Raw genomic sequence first — 24,123 nt, 5'->3', positions numbered from 1 at the left:
CGGATCGATACAGCGTCCGCATTACTGAAGACGCCGCACCGGTAAGGTCTATTCAGGTGTACTGGAGAAGAGGCTACGCCGGATAGTCAAACCTCAGATTCAAGAGGAACAGTGTGGTTTTCGTCCTGGTCGTGGAACTGTGGACCAGCTCTATACTCTCGGCAGGGTCCTTGAGGGTGCATTGGAGTTTGCCCAACCAGTCTACATGTGCTTTGTGGACTTGGAGAAGGCATTCGACCGTGTACCCCGGGAAGTCCTGTGGGGAGTGCTCAGAGAGTATGGGGTATCGGACTGTCTTATTGTGGCGGTTCGCTCCCTGTATGATCAGTGTCATAGCTTGGTCCGCATTGCTGGCAGTAAGTCGGCCCCGTTTCCAGTGAGGGTTGGTCTCCGCCAAGGCTGCCCTTTGTCACCGATTCTGTTCATAACCTTTATGGACAGAATTTCTAGGCACAGTCAGGGCGTTGAGGGTATCTGGTTTGGTGGCTGCAGGATTAGGTCTCTGCTTTTTGCAGATGATGTGGTCCTGATGGCTTCATCTGGCCAAGATCTTCAGCTCTCACTGGATCGGTTCGCAGCCGAGTGTGAAGCGACTGGGATGGAAATCAGCACCTCCAAGTCCGAGTCCATGGTTCTCGCCCGGAAAAGGGTGGAGTGCCATCTCCGGGTTGGGGAGGAGATCTTTCCCCAAATGGAGGAATTCAAGTACCCCGGAGTCTTGTTCACGAGTGAGGGAAGAGTGGATCGTGAGATCGACAGGCTAACCATATAACTCTAAATTAAGTCTTTGTTAGTTAGAATATGTTCCCCATACTAAAGTGTTACCAAAAACATATAACTTTGTCTTGAATTTGGAAATAAACATTTTAGTTTTCACTAAGGAAGGGTTCGGTGAATGCGCAAATGGAACTGATGGGGTTCGGTACCTCCAACAAGGTTAAGAACCACTGCATTATGGAATTATCGTACAGGGGGTGAAACCATTGCACAATACGCACGTCTGGCAACCAACGCTGTACCTGTAGGTGTGGTGGGTGATGTTCCGCTCTGGTCCGCTAGGTGTCGGTAATGCACATTCTAAAAAGATGACTGCTGCTGTAAAAAAAAACAACTGAAGACGTAGTCATGTACCTAAGTATGTTCGAGTATGATATAAAAGTCAATATCAATATAATTTTAAGGCCCCTTCTTCGGTGTGTATTGTATTTGAGCTACGCTGACGCCACATTGGCATTTTTGACGAGGGTGGGCGGGGTTTGTTGGTGGGCGGGGCCTTTCCCGCTCACGTACGGGTCGGGACACCGCTCGAGCGAGAAGCCCTCGACACACCTGTCACGTCCAGCTGTGCTGTCAACAGATGTCTAATCAGCCTGTCGAGGACACCTATCACACTTGTATTTAACAAATACCATTTTTGATACTTAAAAACAAAAACAAACAAAAAACGGGATACTCCTGCTTAAGTATCTCGATGCTGGAGCGGCGCCTGTCAGAGAAAAGCATGGAGGGCTTCAGCAGAGTCGCTTTCCGCAGGAGACAAGCAAGTGTGGAGCAAGAACACGAAGGTGAGCTTTGCACTTCAATTCTTGTCGTGCTTGTGTCGGCGTGGCGTGGAAGAATACCACACTCATGTTGCGTGATCCCATGTTTGTACTCCGCTACTGACTTAATGGGCTGCTGAGCAGGTATGAATGTTTGCAGGCAAGTCCCAGCCTGTTGTGTAAGCATCCACATGCTGGAGGGCCCACTTTATTCACCATTTTGTCTTTAGAGAGCAAACAAAGACGGCGAGTACGGATCTGCTCTTTGCTAAGGTGCAGTGTTCTACAGCATGGGTGTCAAACTCTGGCCCGCGGGCCAAACCTGGCCCGCCGTGTAATTTCACTTGGCCCTTGAGGCGATATCAAATTAACACTAGAGCTAGCCCGCCGATTATATATAGCCGTTTTATACAGCCGTTATATACCGCTAATTCTAATACTTGCCAAACCTCCCGGGAGACTCCCAAATTTCAGTGCCCCTCCCGGAAATCGTCACGTCCACTTTTCATCCAGTCCAACGAGTGCTGGCCCAGTCACATAATATGTGCGGCTTCCGGGACGCTACAAGATGTGTGGGGGGGGGGGGGTTGGTGGTAGCGGGGGGTGTATTTTGTAGCGTCCCGGAAGAGTTAGTGCTCCAAGGGGTTCTGGGTATTTGTTCTGTTGTGTCGGATGTTCTCCCGAAATGTGTTTGTCATTCTTGTTTGGTGTGGATTCACAGTGTGGCGTATAACGCTGCAGCTAACGATTATTTTTCAATCGATTAATCTATAGATTATTTTTTTCGATTAATCGGTTAATCTATAGATTATTATTTTTTTCGATTAATCTATAGATTATTTTTCCTTTTACCGATTATTTTTTTTATTTAAAATGAAGATGAAAAAATAAATGTAGGCCAGTTTTTTCAAAAGGCATGGCTTTCATTTACAAAAAAAAAAGTATGGCCACTCAGTCAACATTGACAACAACATGACAAAATATTCTGTAACAATGTAGACATTTAAAACTTTTAACATTTAACAAAATTAAAAGTAGCTTATTTGCTTTTTAATGTGCAAATATAAAAGTAAACATCCAGTGCAAATCTTAATATTCTGCAATAGTATAAGCATTTCAAAAGTAAAAGTATTGCTTATTTTGTTTTAAAATGTGCAAAAATAAAGATAAACATCCAATACAAAAAAGTGCAAAACGGAAATATTCTGCAACAGTGTAAACATTTCAACAAAAGTAAAAGTATTGCTTATTTGCTAAAATGTGCAAAAATAAAAGTTAAACATCCAATACAAAAAAGTGCAAAACAAAATATTCTGTCACAACAGTGTAAACATTTCAACAAAAGTAAAAGTATTGCTTATTTTGCTTAATAACACTACAATGATAGTATGATTAAAGTGAAAGTTAATTGTTCGTTTGTACATAGTATATGTAACTGTTAATGTTGTAAAAGGTATTTGCACAACTAATTAACGTTAGCGTTTGTGACACGTCTTGTGCCGTGGGGTTCTTTCAGGACCGACAGACTGAATGCCAGACGGCTTTGCCAGGTTTACAATCTTTTAATTTTACACAAAGTCTTTTCTCTTCCAACTCTTTTCTCTTTCTTTCCTCGCTTTTCAGCTCCTCTTCCTCGCTCGCTCGTCGTCCTCTGTCTCTGTCAGCTTCACTCTGGCTCCTTCCAGTCTCTCTTCCCTCTCTCTCTGCTGCTCCCCTTTTCTTCAGCGAGAGGAGATTGGATGATTGTGCCCAGGTGCGCGATTGCGGCGTCGCTCCCGGCGCGCCCCGCCTCGCCGCTTGCTCGCCGGCCCCGCCTCTCCACAGCGTTAAAGAGGAGCGCGTCTTTGTAAACACTGAACAGGCACAACTTTTGGCGTGCTTTTTTCCCCTCGCTCGCACTGCTCGCATCGTCTGCTTTGCGCTCCGCCATGACGGTAGTGTGACGTAAATATGCGACGCGTCGACGCACAAAAACGGCGTCGACGTATTTACGTAACCGATGACGTCGACTACGTTGACGCGTCGTTTCAGCCTTAGTGGCGTATATTTCTAACAGTGTTAAAGTTGTTTATACGGCCACCCTCTGTGTAACCTGTATCGCTGTTGATAAAGTATGCGTTGCATTCACGCGTGTGTGCTAGTGATGGGTCCGTCAACACCGATGCATCGGCGCATGCGTCGAGCTTATAGAGCAAAACCCTGTGTCGGTGCGCGTACCGCTTTTAGAAAATCACCTTGACCGATCATGAGCTGTTTCGGTCACGTGACCGATACGCAAACTGTGTCGCACTGACGCCTCCTCTGTGCCCTGTGAGCGGGTCTTTTCTACAGCCGGAGAATTGAATTAATAACTAAGAAGAGAAATCGTCTAAAATTTTATACGTTGGAAAAACTGTTTTTTTTAAATAAAAATGTGTAAAAAAAAAAAAATAAATTCCCCGTCCACAAGCATCCTCATTCACAACACGTTCTCTTAGATTTCCATGTTATGAAAAAAACCCCATCAAATTAATAAAAATGACAATACACTTTACGTTGTTCTTTACAGCATATTACTGTAAATTGAAAAAAAACTGCCACTGTTTTTTGCGTTAAAATTCTGTTGACTGAGCTGCCAGTTTTTGACTGTAAAATCTACGGTTGTTGTTTTTAAAGTTAAGTTAAAGTACCCATGATTGTCACACACACACACTCGGTGTGGCGAAATTATTCTTTGCATTTGACCCCTCACCCTTGATCACCCCCTGGGAGGTGGGGGGAGCAGTGAGCAGCAGCGTTGGCCGCGCCCAGGAATCATTTTTGGTGATTCAACCCCCAATTCCAACCCTTGATGCTGAGTGTCAAGGAGGGAGGTAATGGGTCCCATTTTTATAGTCTTTGGTATGACTCGGCTGGGGTTGGAACTCACGTCCTACCGTTCCCATGGCGGACACTCTAACCACTAGGGCACTGTGTATTACTGTAAATGGAAAAATGTTACATTTGTTTTTACGGTAAAGTTTCCGGAATAAAAAAATAACTTGTGCTGTTTTTCCATTAACAATATAATGTTGTAAAAAACAATGAAAATTTAACACAAAAATGTGGGCAACCAAGCTGCCAGCTTTTTCCGTAAACCCTCCACCCCAAAAAACAGTTATACTGTTTTTCCATTTACCGTAAAATGTTGTAAATAAAAATATTTTAAAGCACTATAATTTACAGTTACATTTTGTAAATGTAAAGTTTTACTGTCTACTTAAAACAATTTATATAATTAATAATGAAATGCAGAGGCAAATCATACATTATTCGCTGTTACAAGCAAATTTATAACAGTGCCAATGGAATGATGCATTTCAATCGAAGGTTGACAGTGAAACAAAACCATGTAAATCTTGTTCTGTATTTGAAAAATTAAGCTGATATTTTTGAATGATTTGGGCTACAAACTTGAGGTTTGCTGTTTCGAATCCAGCCTCCGCCATCCTCGTCACTGCCAGTTCCACACACATTGGTGGTAATGTAGCTTACATGTAGATAATGAGTTTCTCAATGTAAATTCTACATCAAAGTACTGGCACATCGAACTTTATTTGGTCCCATAATTAGTTATTTGGCAGTCAACCTCAATAAAAAGCACAGAGACTGAGTCACCAACGCTTGGGATTCCCGCGGAATGTTTTGCAGGCAAACTAGTTTTTTATGCGCAGTGTTTGGCCATATGATAACTGAACAATTAATGGAAAATTTTCATCAAAAACTAAAGCATACGAAAAGTGGGGCGTACGGAAACCAAGGCTTGCGTGTCTGTCAAGGGCAAAATTTATAGATTTTTATTTGCAATGCTTAACGAGGTAACAGAACCCCTGAAAAAGTGTTTTTTGGGGGGTTTTTTGGGGTTAGTAGGGGAGGCTCCAACAAGAACATTTCCTCTGAGGGGTGGACCATTTAACATCATGTGTTTTGATTGATTGATTGAAACTTTTATTAGTAGATTGCACAGTTCAGTACATATTCCGTACAATTGACCACTAAATGGTAACACCCGAATACGTTTTTCAACTTGTTTAAGTCGGGGTCCAGTTCAAACTCAATATTCTAATCTTGCTGCTATTAGTTTTAATTAGATGAGTGTTTATCTTTTTTCATTTCAATGTTTTTAGGCACCGTTACGCAAAAGTGAACTAATTGCAAGAAGGAGAATGCCCGGAAATAACTGTTCAACCTTGAATTGGAAATTATGTCGTTTTAATGCTTGTTAAGCTGTTTTGTTAAGCCGGTTTTATTCGCCCACAAATTTTAAGTGTCTTTCAGTATAAGTCACTGCATAACGGTTCATTCCGTGGCATTAAATAAATAAAGTATGCTATTTCATGCTTTCCCACTTTGTCTGTTTATTCTAAATGCTTCAAAATAAAACACACCATTCTTGAAGGCTAATTAGTCAAGAAGAATCATGAGCAATTCCATTTAAGGAGATACAAAACAAACACTTCCAATATTAATGTCACAAACAACTGTAAATATTTGATGCATAACGTTGTATTTATGTTTGAAATAAACTGAAACTGAACTGAACAGAACATTCTTTCTTTGAGCCTGGGCATGTTTTCCTTTATGAATATGGTATCTTGCTGGCACGATGAAGAAATATAAAGTATCTCTTTGACTTTTACCGTGTACAGTGTGTTGGTTGTATAAAGCATAAACAGTTGCACGGGCATGTCGAGTGGAGCTGGTGGTGCTGTGACCTTATCAGCGTACCATAATGGAGCATTTTGTTTTGATAGAAGCAGCGGGCGTGTATGAATCAATGCTGTGTTGGCAGTCATTGTTGATCTACTCTGACGCTCATTCATCCTCAACTGAACGCTCTTTATTGTCGTCTACTGGCTTTAACTCAGTTCTGTTCACTTCATCACTACTTGAACATGACCCCTATTTATGATCTGCCAATCTTAGTCAATGAGCCACCGATGGATAAGAAACATTTCATGCATTGTGGTGGTCAGCTGGGATAGACTCCAGCGTACCCAGAACAGGGTAACATTAGAAAACAAATCAATTTCTGGTTGGTTTTTTTTAGGTAATTCTGGGATGTTAAACAAAAACAATGCTAAATGCTGAACTAACAACTTCATTTGTGTCTGTGTAATTTATAAATATACCAGTAGATGGCGGTAAACACTGACAAATGTTTCTTCTGTCATCTTCAGCATTTAGCACCATTTCTGCTGTCTCATGCTATAGAGCAGGGGTGCTCACACTTTTTCTGCAGGCGAGCTACTTTTCAATTGATCAAGTCGTGGGGATCTACCTCATTCATATATATAAGTTATATTTACTTATTTATGAAATATATGTTTTTGTTAACAAGTTAAAGGTGTTTAATGATAATGCAAGCATGTTTAACACATATAGTTAATATTGTTAATACATTAAAGGTGTTTAATGATAATACAAGTATGTTTAATACATATAGTTAACATTGTTAACAAGTTAAAGGTGTTTAAAGATAATGCAAGCATGTTTAACACATATAGTTAATATTGTTAATAAGTTAAAGGTGTTTAAAAATAATACAAGCATGTTTAACACAAATAGTTAATATTGTTAACAACTTAAAGGTGGTTAAAGATAAAACAAGCATGTTTAACACATATAGTTAATATTGTTAACAACTTAAAGGTGGTTAAAGATAATACAAGCATGTTTAACACATATAGTTAATATTGTTAACAACTTAAAGGTGGTTAAAGATAATACAAGCATGTTTAACACATAGTTAATATTGTTAACAAGTTAAAGGTGGTTAAAGATAATACAAGCATGTTTAACACATATAGATTCCTTTCTTTCATGAAGACAAGAATATAAGTTGGTGTATTACCTGATTGTGATGACTTGCATTGATTGGAATCAGACAGTGGTGATGATAACGTCCGCATTTTCGAATGGAGGAGAAAAAAAGTCCTCCTTTCTGTCCAATACCACATGAAAGTGGTTGGTTTTTGGCATCTTATTTGTCCAGCTTCCGTACTCCTTTGTATGCACTTTACAAGAAATACATTGTCGGCAAACTCCGTAGCTTGCTAGCTTGTGCACGCCAGCTTTCTGAGACTCTTATTTTGGTAGCGCAGGCAGGATGAAGCAGAGCTTTTATTGTGCAACTGTGCAGTCGGTCTTTGGAGTTTGGACGACAGGTACGGCGCCAGAGTCTGTTGAAATAAAGTGTTTCTCGCCTTCCTGTCGGTAATTTTAATGAGCTGGCAGCAGCCAGCGTCATCTCAGAAGACCCTCAGGTGCCGTGAATGTCAATCAAGTGACGTCATAGTGAAGATTTATAATCGCTCATTTTTAGGACTATTTTTTTAATGCCTGGCTGGTGATCGACTGACACACCCTCCGAGATCGACCGGTAGATCGCGATCGACGTAATGAGCACCCCTGCTATAGAGCATCAATACAGGGAAGTTACCAACATGGCATAACCATTTTGAATTTTGACAGTACAGTTGGAACATAAAGTCAAACACATTATGTTATAATATGATTGTCTACTGTGGCTCTATATGAGGGGCAAAAGTGTTGCACCTTAAACACAAAACTAGGAAATCAACTTTTTGATGTTTTGAAAGAAACATCAGTGTATTTGAAATATAATTAAGTGCACAGACATATTGTTAGGGTAAATAACCTGCTACCCAAGAATGTACAACAATTATTGTCAACAAAAGAGGAGAAATATAACCTTAGAGGAAAATCTAATTTAAAACATTTGTATGCTCGTACAACACTAAAAACCTTTAGCATATCTGTATGTGGCATTCAATTATGTAATGGATTAACCAAAGAAATCAAACAAAGCACCAATATGATTCGGTGTAAGAGACTGTTCAAACTACAAGTGTTCACAAAGTACACAGAACAAGAATTATGATAAACATCTTGAACCCTTTTTTTTTTTTTTATTTATTTTTTTTTTTTTTTAAATTGAGACAAATATTTATTTATTTAATATGTTTGCTTACTATGGTATATTATTCATTTATTATTTATTTGTTCACTGTTCTGTTACAGAGAACATGGAATGTGGATAAAATTGGTATGGTAGGATTTTTTTAAGCTCTGCTTCTTCGTACTCCTTTTCGGACGTGCTGTAATGAAACAGCTGGAAATGTGTGATGCATTATATTGTATCCAAATAAACTGAACTGAAATATATTTATGATTTACTCAAGTAATTATTTTGAATAAATTATACATTTTTGGATCATTAACTTAGTTTTAGGGATGGGCGATATGGCCTAAAATCTATATTGCGATATATATTGCAGCCTCTTGTGATAACGCTATAATAATAACGGATTGGGTTTATATAGCGCTTTTCTAGACACTCAAAGCACTTTACAGATAAAACTGAAAACCTATCATTCATTCACTTCACATTCACTCTGTGATGGTGGTAAGCTACATTTGTTGCCACAGCCGCCCTGGGGTAGACTGACGGAAGCGTGACTGCCAATGTGCGGACCACCAAACATTCATTCACATTCATACACTATATGAGCAGCACCAGGAGCAAGGTGGGTGAAGTGTCTTGCCCAAGGACACAACAGCCGAGACTAGAAGGGCGGAGGATGGACTCGAACCTAGAACCCACAATTTGTTAGTACGGCTGCTCTACCTTCTGAGCCACACCTTCCTATAGATCACAATACATTATTAGTGAAATAAATGATAATACAATTATTTCAAAACAAGTTACAAAGACTCCTAATTTAGCTGCAGACGTTTGCGGTAACATGTTGCGTCATTTCCACCAATCCATCCATCTTCTTCCGCCTATCCGAGGTCAGGTCGCGGAGGCAGCAGCCTAAGCAGAGAAGCGCAGACTTCTCTCTCCCCAGCTACTTCGTCCAGCTCCTCCCGGGGGATCCCGAGGCGTTCCCAGGCCAGCTTGGGGCCTGGAGACATAGTTTCCCCAGCGTGTCCTGGGTCTTCCCTGTGGCCTCCTACTGGTCGGGTGTGCGCTAAACACCTCCCCAGGGAAGCGTCCGAGGGGGCATCCTGACCTGATGCCCGAACTACCTCATCTGTCTCCTCTCGATGTGGAGGAGCAGCGACTTTACTTTGAGCTCCTCTCGAATGACAGAGCTTCTCACCCTATATCTAAGGGAGAAACTTTCGGCCGCTTGTACCCGTGATCTTGTCCTAAGGTGAGGATGGAAACGTAGATCGACCGGTAAATTGAGAACTTTGCCTTCCAGCTCAGCTCCTTCTTCACCACGACGGACTAATGCATGGTCCGCATCACTGCAGACAGCGCACAGATCCGCCTGTCGATCTACATTTCTGTTAAAATGTAGTTAGCACTTATTATTCTGTTGTTTCAATACTTTACATTAGTTTTGGATGATACTACAAATGTGGGTATCGACCCAATACCAAGTAGTTACAGGGTAAGTATTGGTTATACCAAGCTGATGACAATTTTCAAGCTCACCGAATGATTAAAATTGCAAACTTACTAATAAAAGGCTCAATCAATCAATCAATCAATCAATCACACACAAACTCAGGATGGCAGTGTAGCAATATTAATTAAACATTCAAATTATTTCCTTATTCCCTTTTATTACATCCAAAATGTATAATACAATAAATTGTGCAACATATTTTAAACAAAAGCATAAACTGTGATTGGTTCTTATTTCCAAATACGACAACAAAAATATTTTGTGATAATAAAAATGATCGATCTAATCAATGTAGCATCGACCATTAACTGTTACTATAGTTGGTGTCATTACTGTCGATATCTGTATCAATCTGCTCACCTCTGTTTACAATGTATTTTAGTGGTTTGCTTAGCTTTTTCGTATCCACTGTGTGTATTGTAGCATGTTTAGCTATTCCTCATCCTCTCGTCCTTCAGTAGTAATTTTACTTGTAAGAAACATAGTTTATTTTCCACCATGGAGGCAAGGATTAGTGATTTAGGAGCTACTTTGTACTGTGATGGGACATTAGCCGCTAGCACATACTTGCCAACCTTGAGACCTCCGATTTCGGGAGGTGTGGGGTGGGGTGGGCGTGGTCGGGGTGGGACGGGGGCGTGGTTGGGGGCGTGGCTAAAATGGGAGGGGTATATTTACAGCTAGAATTCACCAAGTCAAGTATTTCATATATATATATATATATATATATATATATATATATATATAAAATAAATACTTGAATTTCAGTGTTCATTTATTTACACATATACACACACATAACACTCATCTACTCATTGTTGAGTTAAGGGTTGAATTGTCCATCCTTGTTCTATTCTCTGTCACTATTTTTCTAACCATGCTGAACACCCTCTCTGATGATGCATTGATGTGTGGCACGCACAAAAGTGCTTTCATCAAATGCACTAGATGGCAGTATTGTCCTGTTTAAGAGTGTCACAACATTGCGGTTTACGGCAGACGAACTGCTTTACGGTATACAAAAAAGTGACTGCTGTTGTTGTGTGTTGTTGCCATGCTGGGAGGGCGTTAATGAAACTGCCTAACAATAAACCCACATAAGAAACCAAGAACTCGCCCTCCATCATTCTATAGTTATAACGTGATTGGGCAGGTACGCTTTTTTATATTGTGGAGGACCTGAGACCGCCTGAATTTCGGGAGATTTTCGGGAGAAAATTTGTCCCGGGAGGTTTTCGGGAGAGGCGCTGAATTTCGGGAGTGTCCCGGAAAATCCGGGAGGGTTGGCAAGTATGCGCTAGCAACGATGCTAGATTGTGTTGAGGACACCATCGTTTGCTTGCCGCTGTCAAATTTAAAGGGACACAGCTAGAATGTGCCATCAACATGTATTATCGCGACATATCGATAGTGTTAAAAGCTCTATCAACGGCCAAATTTATATCGTATCGTATCTTGTCTATATCGCTCTCCTCTAATTACGTATGTCCGCCGTTTCGAAAGGACCTTAACATCTTTGGTCTGGCATTATCAACTCATTCTGTTTCATTATGGTGCAGTCTAGCAGTGATATGGTCAAACTACTTCACCAAGTCAGCTCCACTCTCATGTTTTTTAATCATTTATTTCTTTAATTCAATTAATATAATTTGCTTCTTGTTAGTTCCTTTTTTCACACTCGCTTTCTTCGTTCCCATGGTTGGAAAAACAACGTCATTTTGATACCTAACTATTAACTTATGCCGAGTCAGACCCCCAGATGTTTTGGTGGGATTTCACTGTGGCCAACTAGCGCTGTAGAGGCTCGTAACACAAAGTTTTGCTTTTAACCTAAAGCATTTACAATTAACCAAGAGAGTGCTTGTATCCTGAAAACACTTGTAAACTGGGGCACTCGTATCCCGATGTACCACTATATTGGACAAAGTAATCATTTCAACATAAAAATACAATTATTACATAGAGTTATATGAGCCAAATAAAGTCCATCCATCGATCCATTTTCTAGCGCTTATTCCCTTTGGGGTTGCGGGGGGTGCTGGAGCCTATCTCAGCTACAATCGGGCGGAAGGCGGGGTACACCCTGGACAAGTCGCCACCTCATCGCAGGGCCAACACAGATAGACAGACAACATTCAATCGTGCAAAATAAGTAAAGGTTTTTGCCTCGAAAGCCTACCATGGGACCTAATACAATGTGGTTAAAACATAAAAATATTCAGTATTAATTTGAGAGGTAATGTCTCACAATCAAACAACAAAGTACAATTCTTAGTCCTTTCAATTGAATTATAGTATATGTTTCTTCCTCTCACTGTAAGGTAGTTCTCTTAATCCTTTGTTAAATCTGTTTTTTATCAAATCAAATCAGAGTAAAGTCTAGAGAAAAAGCAAAACCCAAGCTCGGAGTTCGTCCTTGGATACCTAAAATTAAGGTAAAATTAATGTGTTCTGCGATTATGCCGATGTCATGTATGACGACAGTCATTTTTGGAGTAGGTGTTAAAAAGTCAAAGAAAAAGCAACATTCAAGTCAGTCAGGCAGGCAAGACAAGTGTTCAAAAACTTGGAGGCATTTGTTTCCAGTAAAGGGTTCCAAAATGTCATACTTGCCAACCTTGAGACCTCCGATTTCGGTAGGTGGGGGGGCGCGGTTGGGGCGGGGGCGTGATTGGGGGCGTGGTTAAGAGGGGAGGAGTATATTTACAGCTAGAATTCACTGAGTCAAGTATTTCATATATATATATATATATATATATATATATATATATATATGTATGTGTGGGGAAAAAAATCACAAGACTATTTCATCTCTACAGGCCTGTTTCATGAGGGGGGTACCCTCAATCGTCAGGAGATTTTGGGGATTGAGGGTACCCCCCTCATGAAACAGGCCTGTAGAGATGAAATAGTCTTGTGATTTTTTTCCCCACACATACATATATTGCGCTCTACTACGGTATCGAGCACTATTTTTTGGATAACCTTATTAAGACATATATATATATATATATATATATATGTCTTAATAAGCATATATTGCGCTCTACTACGGTATCGAGCAATATATGTATGTGTGGGGAAAAAATCACAAGACTACTTCATCTTGATGATGAAGTAGTCTTGTGATTTTTTTCCCACACATACATACATATATATATATATATATATATATATATATATATATATATATATATATATATATATATATATGAAATACTTGACTCTCAGTGAATTCTAGCTATATATATATATATATATATATATATATATACATATATATATATATATAAATATATATATATATATATAATATATATAAAAATAGTTGAATTTCAGTGTTCATTTATTTACACATATACACACACATAACACTCATCTACTCAATGTTGAGTTAAGGGTTGAATTGTCCATCCTTGTTCTATTCTCTGTCACTATTTTTCGAACCATGCTGAACACCCTCTCTGATGATGCATTGATGTGTGGCACGCACAAAAGTGGTTTCATCAAATGTACATTCTGCTTCGTCTCCTTGTTGTGTGCGCAGTTGTGCACTGCACTCTATAAAAGCCGTAGATGTTATTGTCACATATGCATGCACAGTAGATGGCAGTATTGTCCTGTTTAAGAGTGTCACAACATTGCTGTTTACTGCAGACAAACTGCTTTACGGTAGACGAAAACGTGACTGCTGTTGTTGTGTGTTGTTGCCGCGCTGGGAGGACGTTACTGAAACTGCCTAACAATAAACCCACATAAGAAACCAAGAACTCGCCCTCGATCATTCTACAGTTATAACGTGATTGGGCAGGCACGCTGTTTATATTGTGGGAAAGCGGACGTGAAAACAGGCTGTCGACACGTCACTCAGGTCCGCCTGAATTTCGGGAGATTTTCGGGAGAAAATTTATCCCAGGAGGTTTTCTGGAGAGGCGCTGAATTTCGGGAGTCTCCCGGAAAATCCGGGAGGGTCGGCAAGTATGAACTTTAATGTCATTTAAATCCCAAAGTTGCAGTGTAAGACTATGTTTCTCGCATGCACCACGGTTCGGATTAGGTCGTCACAGTACAGTCTTGAAAAACAAACCCTGATGATGTCACCTGTGTTTCCCCTGCGAAGACTGCAGGTGGTATGGTGATAGCTGCATGAATACGGTGATGTCATAGCAGTGCCGCTGAACTTACAAGGGGGAAAAAGTGGTCAGTCAGCATTTCAATGTTCTTTGTTATAAGTGGTATTACGACAAGACAAGTATGGTTGGTTGTGTTTTCCCGTCCCATTCCTGTTCTGAAAATACCACTGCAGTGATGTGTCCAAAAGTGTTACACTACATATTTGTTTCTGTGCTTTTAAATTTTAGGCCAAATATTGTCAACTGCATGAGAACTTCACAGGATTTCTCCGCGATATTTTGAATGTCTCAAGTCACAACTTTTTCCAAGTCCATGATCTGCAATGTGTTGAGTGAGCAGCGATAATTAAAAATAGCAGCCAAAACTGTTTTTTTCAAAGGTAAGAATTCCGTATTCAAGAAATTGAAAGATTGGAAGACCCCTGACCAATTGCAGCAGTGTAGGCGTGGTCAAGGAGAAGGCTGCAAAAGGAGAAGAATACAGATTAAACCAGAAAGATTAAGTATTTTATTAAAGGCAACACACTGTACTATAGTGGCCCACTTGGATGCCTCTGTAATGATCAATCACGATCTGACCTTTTTTTTTATATAAATGGTAATAGGGATTGGCAATATCGCCTAAAATCTATATCGCGCTATACAGGTAAAAGCCAGTAAATTAGAATATTTTGAAAAACTTGATTTATTTCAGTAATTGCATTCAAAAGGTGTAACTTGTACATTATATTTATTCATTGCACACAGACTGATGCATTCAAATGTTTATTTCATTTAATTTTGATGATTTGAAGTGGCAACAAATGAAAATCCAAAATTCCGTGTGTCACAAAATTAGAATATTACTTAAGGCTAATACAAAAAAGGGATTTTTAGAAATGTTGGCCAACTGAAAAGTATGAAAATGAAAAATATGAGCATGTACAATACTCAATACTTGGTTGGAGCTCCTTTTGCCTCAATTACTGCGTTAATGCGGCGTGGCATGGAGTCGATGAGTTTCTGGCACTGCTCAGGTGTTATGAGAGCCCAGGTTGCTCTGATAGTGGCTTTCAACTCTTCTGCGTTTTTGGGTCTGGCATTCTGCATCTTCCTTTTCACAATACCCCACAGATTTTCTATGGGGCTAAGGTCAAGGGAGTTGGCGGGCCAATTTAGAACAGAAATACCATGGTCCGTAAACCAGGCACGGGTAGATTTTGCGCTGTGTGCAGGCGCCAAGTCCTGTTGGAACTTGAAATCTCCATCTCCATAGAGCAGGTCAGCAGCAGGAAGCATGAAGTGCTCTAAAACTTGCTGGTAGACGGCTGCGTTGACCCTGGATCTCAGGAAACAGAGTGGACCGACACCAGCAGATGACATGGCACCCCAAACCATCACCCAACCCTGCAAATTTTGCATTTCCTTTGGAAATCGAGGTCCCAGAGTCTGGAGGAAGACAGGAGAGGCACAGGATCCACGTTGCCTGAAGTCTAGTGTAAAGTTTCCACCATCAGTGATGGTTTGGGGTGCCATGTCATCTGCTGGTGTCGGTCCACTCTGTTTCCTGAGATCCAGGGTCAACGCAGCCGTCTACCAGCAAGTTTTAGAGCACTTCATGCTTCCTGCTGCTGACCTGCTCTATGGAGATGGAGATTTCAAGTTCCAACAGGACTTGGCGCCTGCACACAGCGCAAAATCTACCCGTGCCTGGTTTACGGACCATGGTATTTCTGTTCTAAATTGGCCCGCCAACTCCCCTGACCTTAGCCCCATAGAAAATCTGTGGGGTATTGTGAAAAGGAAGATGCAGAATGCCAGACCCAAAAACGCAGAAGAGTTGAAGGCCACTATCAGAGCAACCTGGGCTCTCATAACACCTGAGCAGTGCCAGAAACTCATCGACTCCATGCCACGCCGCATTAACGCAGTAATTGAGGCAAAAGGAGCTCCAACCAAGTATTGAGTATTGTACATGCTCATATTTTTCATTTTCATACTTTTCAGTTGGCCAACATTTCTAAAAATCCCTTTTTTGTATTAGCCTTAAGTAATATTCTAATTTTGTGACACACGGAATTTTGGATTTTCATTTGTTGCCACTTCAAATCATCAAAATTAAATGAAATAAACATTTGAATGCATCAGTCTGTGTGCAATGAATAAATATACTGTACAAGTTACACCTTTTGAATGCAATTACTGAAATAAATCAAGTTTTTCAAAATATTCTAATTTACTGGCTTTTACCTGTATATGGCAGCTTCCTGCGATGACGATATATATCCTAATATATTATTTGGCATATACATGATAATGTAACCATTTCAAAACAGGTTATAACGGCTCCTAATTTGGTTGTTGACACATGCGGTAACATTGCATCATTTTCAGTTGTTTTATATTCTCAAAACTATTATTAATCTACTTGCTAATTTACTGTTAATGGCTGGTTACGTTCTGTTTTAACATGGTTCTATCTACACTTCTGTTAAAATTGAATAAGCACTTATTCTTCCTTTTGTTTGGATTCTTTTCATCAGTTTTGGGCAACTCTACAATTTTGAGTATCAATCCAATAAAAAGTAGATACAGGGGCAGTATTGGTCATTATAACAATGCTGATACGGATACTTCACATTTTCAAGATCTTTGAACGATCACATTGTTTATCCCTAATAATATCAGACAAAAACACAGGATGGGGCTGTAACAACATCAATTAAATATTTAAATTATTTCCTTATGTACTTTTATTATCTACAATATATTGAGTAAAATAAATTAAATGGTGAAAAATAAAGCATAAACAAAAACTCAAAATGATTCTCATTTAAATCATTAGTCTTTCCCCTTAAACTCCTCCTGTGTTTAGGGACTTATTTCTAAAACAAAACAAAAATAAAAATGACCATAAAAAAAATTATACTGACGCTATACTTTGTGTCGTTACTGTCAATATTTGTATCAATCCGCCAACTTTGTTTACATTCAAGAGTTTAAGCTTAGCGGTTAGCATGGTATATTGTGTCTTCCTATGCCAGGGGTGTCTAAAGTGCGGCCCGGGGGACATTTTTTATTGGCCCTCAGCTTATTATAAAAATACAATTCATTACTAATGAAATATATAATTAGATATTCCACTCTTTTGCTTTTTCACCTCTATCACAAAGTTAAGATGTGGGTGTTTGGTCTCGATAGCTCACCAAAACCTACAATGGATTGGTTTTAGCATCTTTAATGTACAAAATGTATCGAAGTGGAAAAGGTTTGTTCACCACTGTCCCACGCCATACACTAGACACTATATGTCTTACGATGTGTAAGGTAGCATGTTTAGCTATTTCTCGTCCTCCAGTGATAAAGTTACTTATAAAAAACGTACTTGATTTGCCACCATGGAGACAGGGGTTAGTTAGCCGCTATCTCGCTATTGAGTACGCAGCATTGCCTTAAATAGTCGGTCGTCCATCTGCCGCTGTCAAATTTGCATGCATTATCACGATATAACAATAGTATTAAAAGTTTTATCATCGACCAAATGTATACCATTTAAATCGTATACCTATGATAACATAGGTATACAACGACCGACTCAGTGGCCTAGTGGTTGGAGTGTCCGCCCTGAGATCGGTAGGTTGTGAGTTCAAACCCCGGCCGAGTCATACCAAAGACTATAAAAATGGGACGCATTACCTCCCTGCTTGGCACTCAGCATCAAGGGATGGAATTGGGTTGGGGATGGGTCAAATGCAGAGGACAAATTTCACCGCACCTACTGTGTGTGACACAATCATTGGTACTTTAACTTTACTTTAATAAATCCTACGCAAAGGGGCATGCAGGCAAGGCATTTGTCAAACAAGCTTGCAAGGGAAATGAGAATGTGCATCAGAAATTAAACAATGAGCTACTTTTGAATTGTATGTATAAAAATGTGTATATAACGCAAACTGACTCTACAATAATGCTGATTCGCATCAACAAAGTAGTGCAATACAAAAAAAAACAGTGTGCAGGGCTGGGTCTGTCCCAGCCTTTCCACACGTGTTTCCTGATCACACTGTGTTGCTTCCCCTCCTCCTGACTTCCATTGTGTGCTTGTTTCCAGAAATCTACTGTATTCACTTTTACCTAAACTTCAAACTCAGCTCGCTTGCCACTTTGAGGACGGAACTTTACAAAGACGAAGATGTGAAGAAAACTAGAACTTTTATTTTTCTCCTCACCGTCTTGAAATCAGGGACATTCCCGTTGCAAAACGTGAAGGTGTTTGTTGATTACTCATTTATCCCAGGTGGTATCAGCATCCTGCGTGGGATCCGATGTATCTCTTAGATCCACATGAAGCTTGAGCATTAGTCCTTTCCTTCTTACATGGACTTGTTGGCCACCAATTACCGCAAGGCCGTTCTTAGTAGGTGATCTAAACAGGCGAGGAGCACAGGCAAGCCATCACAGTACAGAGCTGGTGTTTTTTTCTCCGTTTTTTTCTCCAATATAAAGACACTTGGGCGGACAATGAAACGCCGCCGCAAGTACCGGTTTTGGGGACGGAAAGGTAAAAACGCAAAGATGTGTCTTCTCTGCTGTTATGGTAAGATTCCAAGCCTTGTTTTTTTTTTTAAAGTGTAAATATATTTTGTGTTGTTTTGCTTTAATGTCCAATGTTCCCTCCATTTGCCTTTCTGCTGATCTCGCTGATCAAACCAATGAGAGCTGACCAAAACAAAGTGAAATTACCATTCCTGTCATTTGTGTTTCTGTGCCAAAGTTTTGTTTTCTGCAGTGCTACAGCTGCGAGTTGACTACTAATGTGTTTGGCAAAAGCACTCATCAGAATAGTCGAATTATTGAGCTGTACAACTCGTTTCCATGTGGACCAGCTTGCCACTGCGGAGCAATGAAGCACAGTGCTAGGGGGCACGCTGGGTAAAAAAGCAGTTTTGTCTTTGGAGGCCTGGGAACTGTTCCCCTTTAACAGTTTTTTTTCCAACCACTCAGACCTTTTGGCCACTGTTACCCAACCAACTGTTTGTGTGTTGTGTGTGTTTATGTGCAATGTTAAAGGGCACGTATATGCATGGATGTGATGTGTGTTGCAACATGCACCTTTCTTACGGTAGGCTGTATTGTTTGAGAGCTCCAACACGTTCTCTCCTATTTAAAGAGCAAAAGAGAGGAAACACTGTGAAGTTTTCTACATTCGTTTTCACTGGGAGGAAAGAAAAAGCTGGGAACAGCAGCCAGCTCTAGTCCTTTCACCATGGTTATTGTTCCTAACGTGGGAGTGGGTGTCACATGTTCAAACGACACCACCATGTCAGAATGAACTTTTAATGATGTTTGAAGAGTTGCGAGACCTTTAATTAGTTCTGCAATCAGAAATAACTCAGCGCATACCATTAGGCCTGGGCGGATATACAATAAGTCAATTAACCGAACAATGAAAAACAAACTCAATAGGACACGATAATTAAAGCAAAAACTACTATTTATTACTCATTTAGGTCATTTTTGCCGCCAAGTAATGCTTGCTACGCACTGCTCTCAAAAAACCCATGGCACGCATAAAACAAAATACAAACTCCAAACAAAATGAACACATAACAATTTATTCTGTAGGATTTTGCAATGCAACTCTGCGAGGTGACAACAAACAGCCACAACAGATAAAACAATGTTCAACAATTCTAACATCTGTCGAGACAGTTTCAGGAGTGCAGGAGGTACAGTGGGGCAAAAAAGTATTTAGTCAGTCACCAATTGTGCAAGTTCTCCCACTTAAAATGATGACAGAGGTCTGTAATTTTCATCATAGGTACACTTCAACTGTGAGAGACAGAATCCAGGAATTCACATTGTAGGAATTCTAAAGAATTTATTTGTAAATTATGGTGGAAAATAAGTATTTGGTCACTTCACACAAGGAAGATCTCTGGCTCTCACAGACCTGTAACTTCTTCTTTAAGAAGCTCTTCTGTCCTCCACTTGTTACCTGTATTAATGGCACCTGTTTGAACTCGTTAGACTCCAAACTCCACTATGGGCAAGACCAAAGAGCTGTCGAAGGACACCAGGAAAATAATTGTAGACCTGCACCAGACTGTGAAGAGTAAATCTACAATAGGCAAGCAGCTTGGTGTGAAAAAATCAACTGTGGGAGCAATTATCAGAAAATGGAAGACATACAAGACCACTGATAATCTCCCTCGATCTGGGGCTCCACGCAAGATCTCATCCCGTGGGGTCAAAATGATCATGAGAACGGTGAGCAAAAATCCCAGAACCACACGGGGGCACCTGGTGAATGACCTGCAGAGAGCTGGGACCAAAGTAACAAAGGTTACCATCAGTAACACACTACGCCGACAGGGAATCAAATCCTGCAGTGCCAGACGTGTCCCCCTGCTTAAGCCAGTGCATGTCCAGGCCCGTCTGAAATTTGCCAGAGAGCACATGGATGATACAGCAGAGGATTGGGAGAATGTCATGTGGTCAGATGAAACCAAAATAGAACTTTTTGGTATAAACTCAACTCGTCGTGTTTGGAGGAAGAAGAATACTGAGTTGCATCCCAAGAACACCATACCTACTGTGAAGCATGGGGGTGAAAACATCATGATTTGGGGCTGTTTTTCTGCTAAGGGGACAGGCCGACTGATCCGTGTTAAGGAAAGAATGAATAGGGCCATGTATCGTGAGATTTTGAGCCAAAACCTCCTTCCATCAGTGAGAGCTTTGAAGATGAAACGTGGCTGGGTCTTCCAGCATGACAATGATCCCAAACACACCGCCCGGGCAACGAAGGAGTGGCTCCGTAAGAAGCATTTGAAAGTCCTGGAGTGGCCTAGCCAGTCTCCAGACCTTAACCCCATAGAAAATCTGTGGAGGGAGTTGAAAGTCCATGTTGCTCGGCGACAGCCCCAAAACATCACTGCTCTCGAGAAGATCTGCATGGAGGAATGGGCCAAAATACCAGCTACTGTGTGTGCAAACCTGGTAAAGACCTATAGTAATCGTTTGACCTCTGTTATTGCCAACAAAGGTTATATTACAAAGCATTGAGTTTAATTTTTGTTGTTGACCAAATACTTATTTTCCACCATAATTTACAAATGAATTCTTTAAAAATCCTACAATGTGAATTCCTGGATTTTTTTTTCACATTCTGTCTCTCACAGTTGAAGTGGACCTATGATGAGAATTACAGACCTCTGTCGTCATTTTAAGTGGGATAACTTGCACAATTGGTGGCTGACTAAATACTTTTTTGCCCCACTGTACATTGATCACTTTTCTTAGCAAAACTGTTTATTGTCGGCCATAGCCACTCTAAAAAACTTTAGTATAAAAATACTATGCCCCTACTCTTCAGGGCGCAGCCTACGGTCTTCAGGCCAGGGTCTTCTAAAGATCTCCAAAACTTGTTTTAAAACCCGCGGTGACCTGGCATTCCAGGCTATAGCTCCCAGACTCTGGAACAACTTGCACCAGTCCCTCCATGATCTTGACTGTGTTGGAACTTTTAAGAAACATTTGAAAACTTCTCATTTTAGTAATGCTTTTAGTCAACGCACCTTTTAACTATCAATTTTAATCCACGTTCCCATCCTCACCTATGGTCATGAGCTTTGGGTTATGACCGAAAGGACAAGATCACGGGTACAAGCGGCTGAAATTAGTTTCCTCCTCTGTGTGGCGGGGCTCTCCCTGAGAGATAGGGTGAGAAGCTCTGTCATCCGGGAGGAGTTCAAAGTAAAGCCACTGCTCCTCCACATTGAGCCAGATGAGGTGGTTCGGGCATCTGGTTAGGATCAACAATACTATTAAACCATGGACCTGTAACTACACGGTTAATGCTTTCCAGCCTCGCGAAGCTTAACAATGCTGTTGCTAACGACACCATTGAATCTAACTTAGCTACGGACCTCGACAGAGCTATGATAAAAACATTAGCTCTCCACCTACGCCAACCCTCATCTGCTCATCAACACCGAAGCTCACCTGCGTTCCAGCGATCGACGGAGCGACGAAGGACTTCACCCGATCATCGATGCGGTCGGCGGCTAGCGTCGGATAGCGCGTCTGCTATCCAAGTCAAAGTCCTCCTGGTTGTGTTGCTGTAGCCAGACGCTAATACACCGATCGCATCTACAGCTTTCTTCTTTGCAGTCTCCATTGTTCATTAAACAAATTGCAAAAGATTCACCATCACAGATGTCCAGAATACTGTGGAATTTTGCGATGAAAACTGAGCTTTTTGTATTGGATACAATGGCGTCCCTATACTTCTGTTTCAACCATCGACGTCACGCGCATACGCCATCATACCTAGACGTTTTCAACCGGAAGTTTCGCAGGAAATTTAAAATTGCACTTTATAAGTTAATCCGGCCGTATTGGCATGTGTTGCAATGTTAAGATTTTATCATTGATATATAAACTATCAGACTGCGTGGTCGGTAGTAGTGGGTTTCAGTAGGCCTTTAAAAGGGCTGTTTGCAACCTTTACATAGATGCCTTGAGGGCACTAACTTTCCAATGTGTTTTAAGCATTATATCTTGCCCTCTTACAGCTTTTAGCATGTAATTGCGTGACTATGCATGTACGTAAAACCCACATTAGCTTTGTGTTTTGTTAGCTAATGATTGCAATTTGTAGCGAACGTTAGCTATCATTGAATGTTGTGTATTGCAACAACAACATAACTTCAAATTGTTAGATGTTTCTGTGGGATTGATTTTGTGTATGTACACAAAGTAAGTGTGGATAAGAAGATGTTCAGTGACAAGCCTGAAGGACAGACCAATTCCCCGGAACGACGAGCAATTTTTAATTGAGAAAATTACAGACATTTTAAAAATATGTATGTTCTGTTAGACCTTAATGGTATGGTGGTGTTCTTGTTACACTTTTGTGGTTTGAATAGGGCTGGGCGAAATATCGATATACGCGATATATCGCGGGTTTGTCTCTGTGCGATATAGAAAATGACTATATCGTGATCTCGAGTATACGTTCTCAAGCAGTTGCATTTAGCTGCGGGCATTACACTACAGGCTCTTCCCACTCTTTCTTGTCTGTCCTTCTCCCAGACAGCAAGTTCACCATCTTACACACGTCACATGCTGTCACGTCATACGTCACATACGTATACGCCCTCCCCGAGCAGAGAGGTAGCAGCATGGCTCACGTTAACTGTGATGCTAGCGGAGTGGTAATACAAGAGAAAGAAGGTGCGAATCTGGTAACAAATGAAGGAATAATTAATTCCCAAGAAAAACAGCAGGGGGTCCATCGTCTGGCGGTGGTTTGGCTTCAAGTGGGAATATGTCGAACAGACAACCGTAATTTGTCAAGTGTGGGGCAAAAGCGTTGCTATAAAAAGTAGCATTACTGCTGTAACAAACAGTTCAGGGTGTCCCAAGTTACCGGAGTGTGTTAGGTAAGGAGGAGGAGTTTTGTCCCTCCAGAGTTGTTGCCGTAGGGCTGTGACGTAGGGTGTGTGTGGTTGTGGAAGGAGGTGTGTGATGTTGACATTAAAGACGCGGTGGCTACCGAACCTGCTCTAATGTCTCCCGTTTATTATTTTATTAGATAAGTACACTGTATAGGCGAACCCAGGACACTCGGCTACACTGCTAATATGTAGCATCATTTGAAAAGTCACCCGCTAGACAATGAAGAGGGCTAACTCCGCACGTCAATATCTCCGTTCGGTGCCACACGTCCACACCATCAAAATGCCGAGGCAAACACTTCCAGATCAACACCGTATGAAAAATTTTTTGATTTTTTTTAGTTGTGATTTCCTTTTCTGCATGAAAGTTTAAAAGTAGCATATATTAATGCAGTATGAAGAAGAATGTTTTAATGTAGACACATAGAATCATCATACTGCTGTGATTATATGCATCAAGTGTTCACTAAAGGCTAAGGCAAAATATCGAGATATATATCGTGTATCGCGATATGGCCTTAAAATATCGCGATATTAAAAAAAG

At 40.6% G+C, this 24,123-nt stretch overlaps 1 protein-coding gene across 2 annotated transcripts in view; it reads left to right on the top strand.

Annotated features, from left to right (window-relative positions):
* Nucleotides 1-1,310: 1,310 nt before the first annotated feature.
* Nucleotides 1,311-24,123, top strand: part of fgd4a (FYVE, RhoGEF and PH domain containing 4a) — a 138,073-nt gene continuing 115,260 nt past the window's right edge. For both annotated transcript variants that reach the window (XM_061970170.2, XM_061970169.2), the window contains exon 1: nt 1,311-1,565. In XM_061970170.2, coding sequence (XP_061826154.1) covers nt 1,472-1,565 — 94 coding nt within the window. In that variant the 5' untranslated portion in view covers nt 1,311-1,471. The remainder of the gene's footprint in view (nt 1,566-24,123) is intronic.

This window comes from Nerophis lumbriciformis, linkage group LG10 (genome assembly GCF_033978685.3).
Source record: "Nerophis lumbriciformis linkage group LG10, RoL_Nlum_v2.1, whole genome shotgun sequence".
NCBI classification, from domain to species: domain Eukaryota; kingdom Metazoa; phylum Chordata; class Actinopteri; order Syngnathiformes; family Syngnathidae; genus Nerophis; species Nerophis lumbriciformis.
This window is presented reverse-complemented; position numbering and strand designations above follow the sequence as displayed.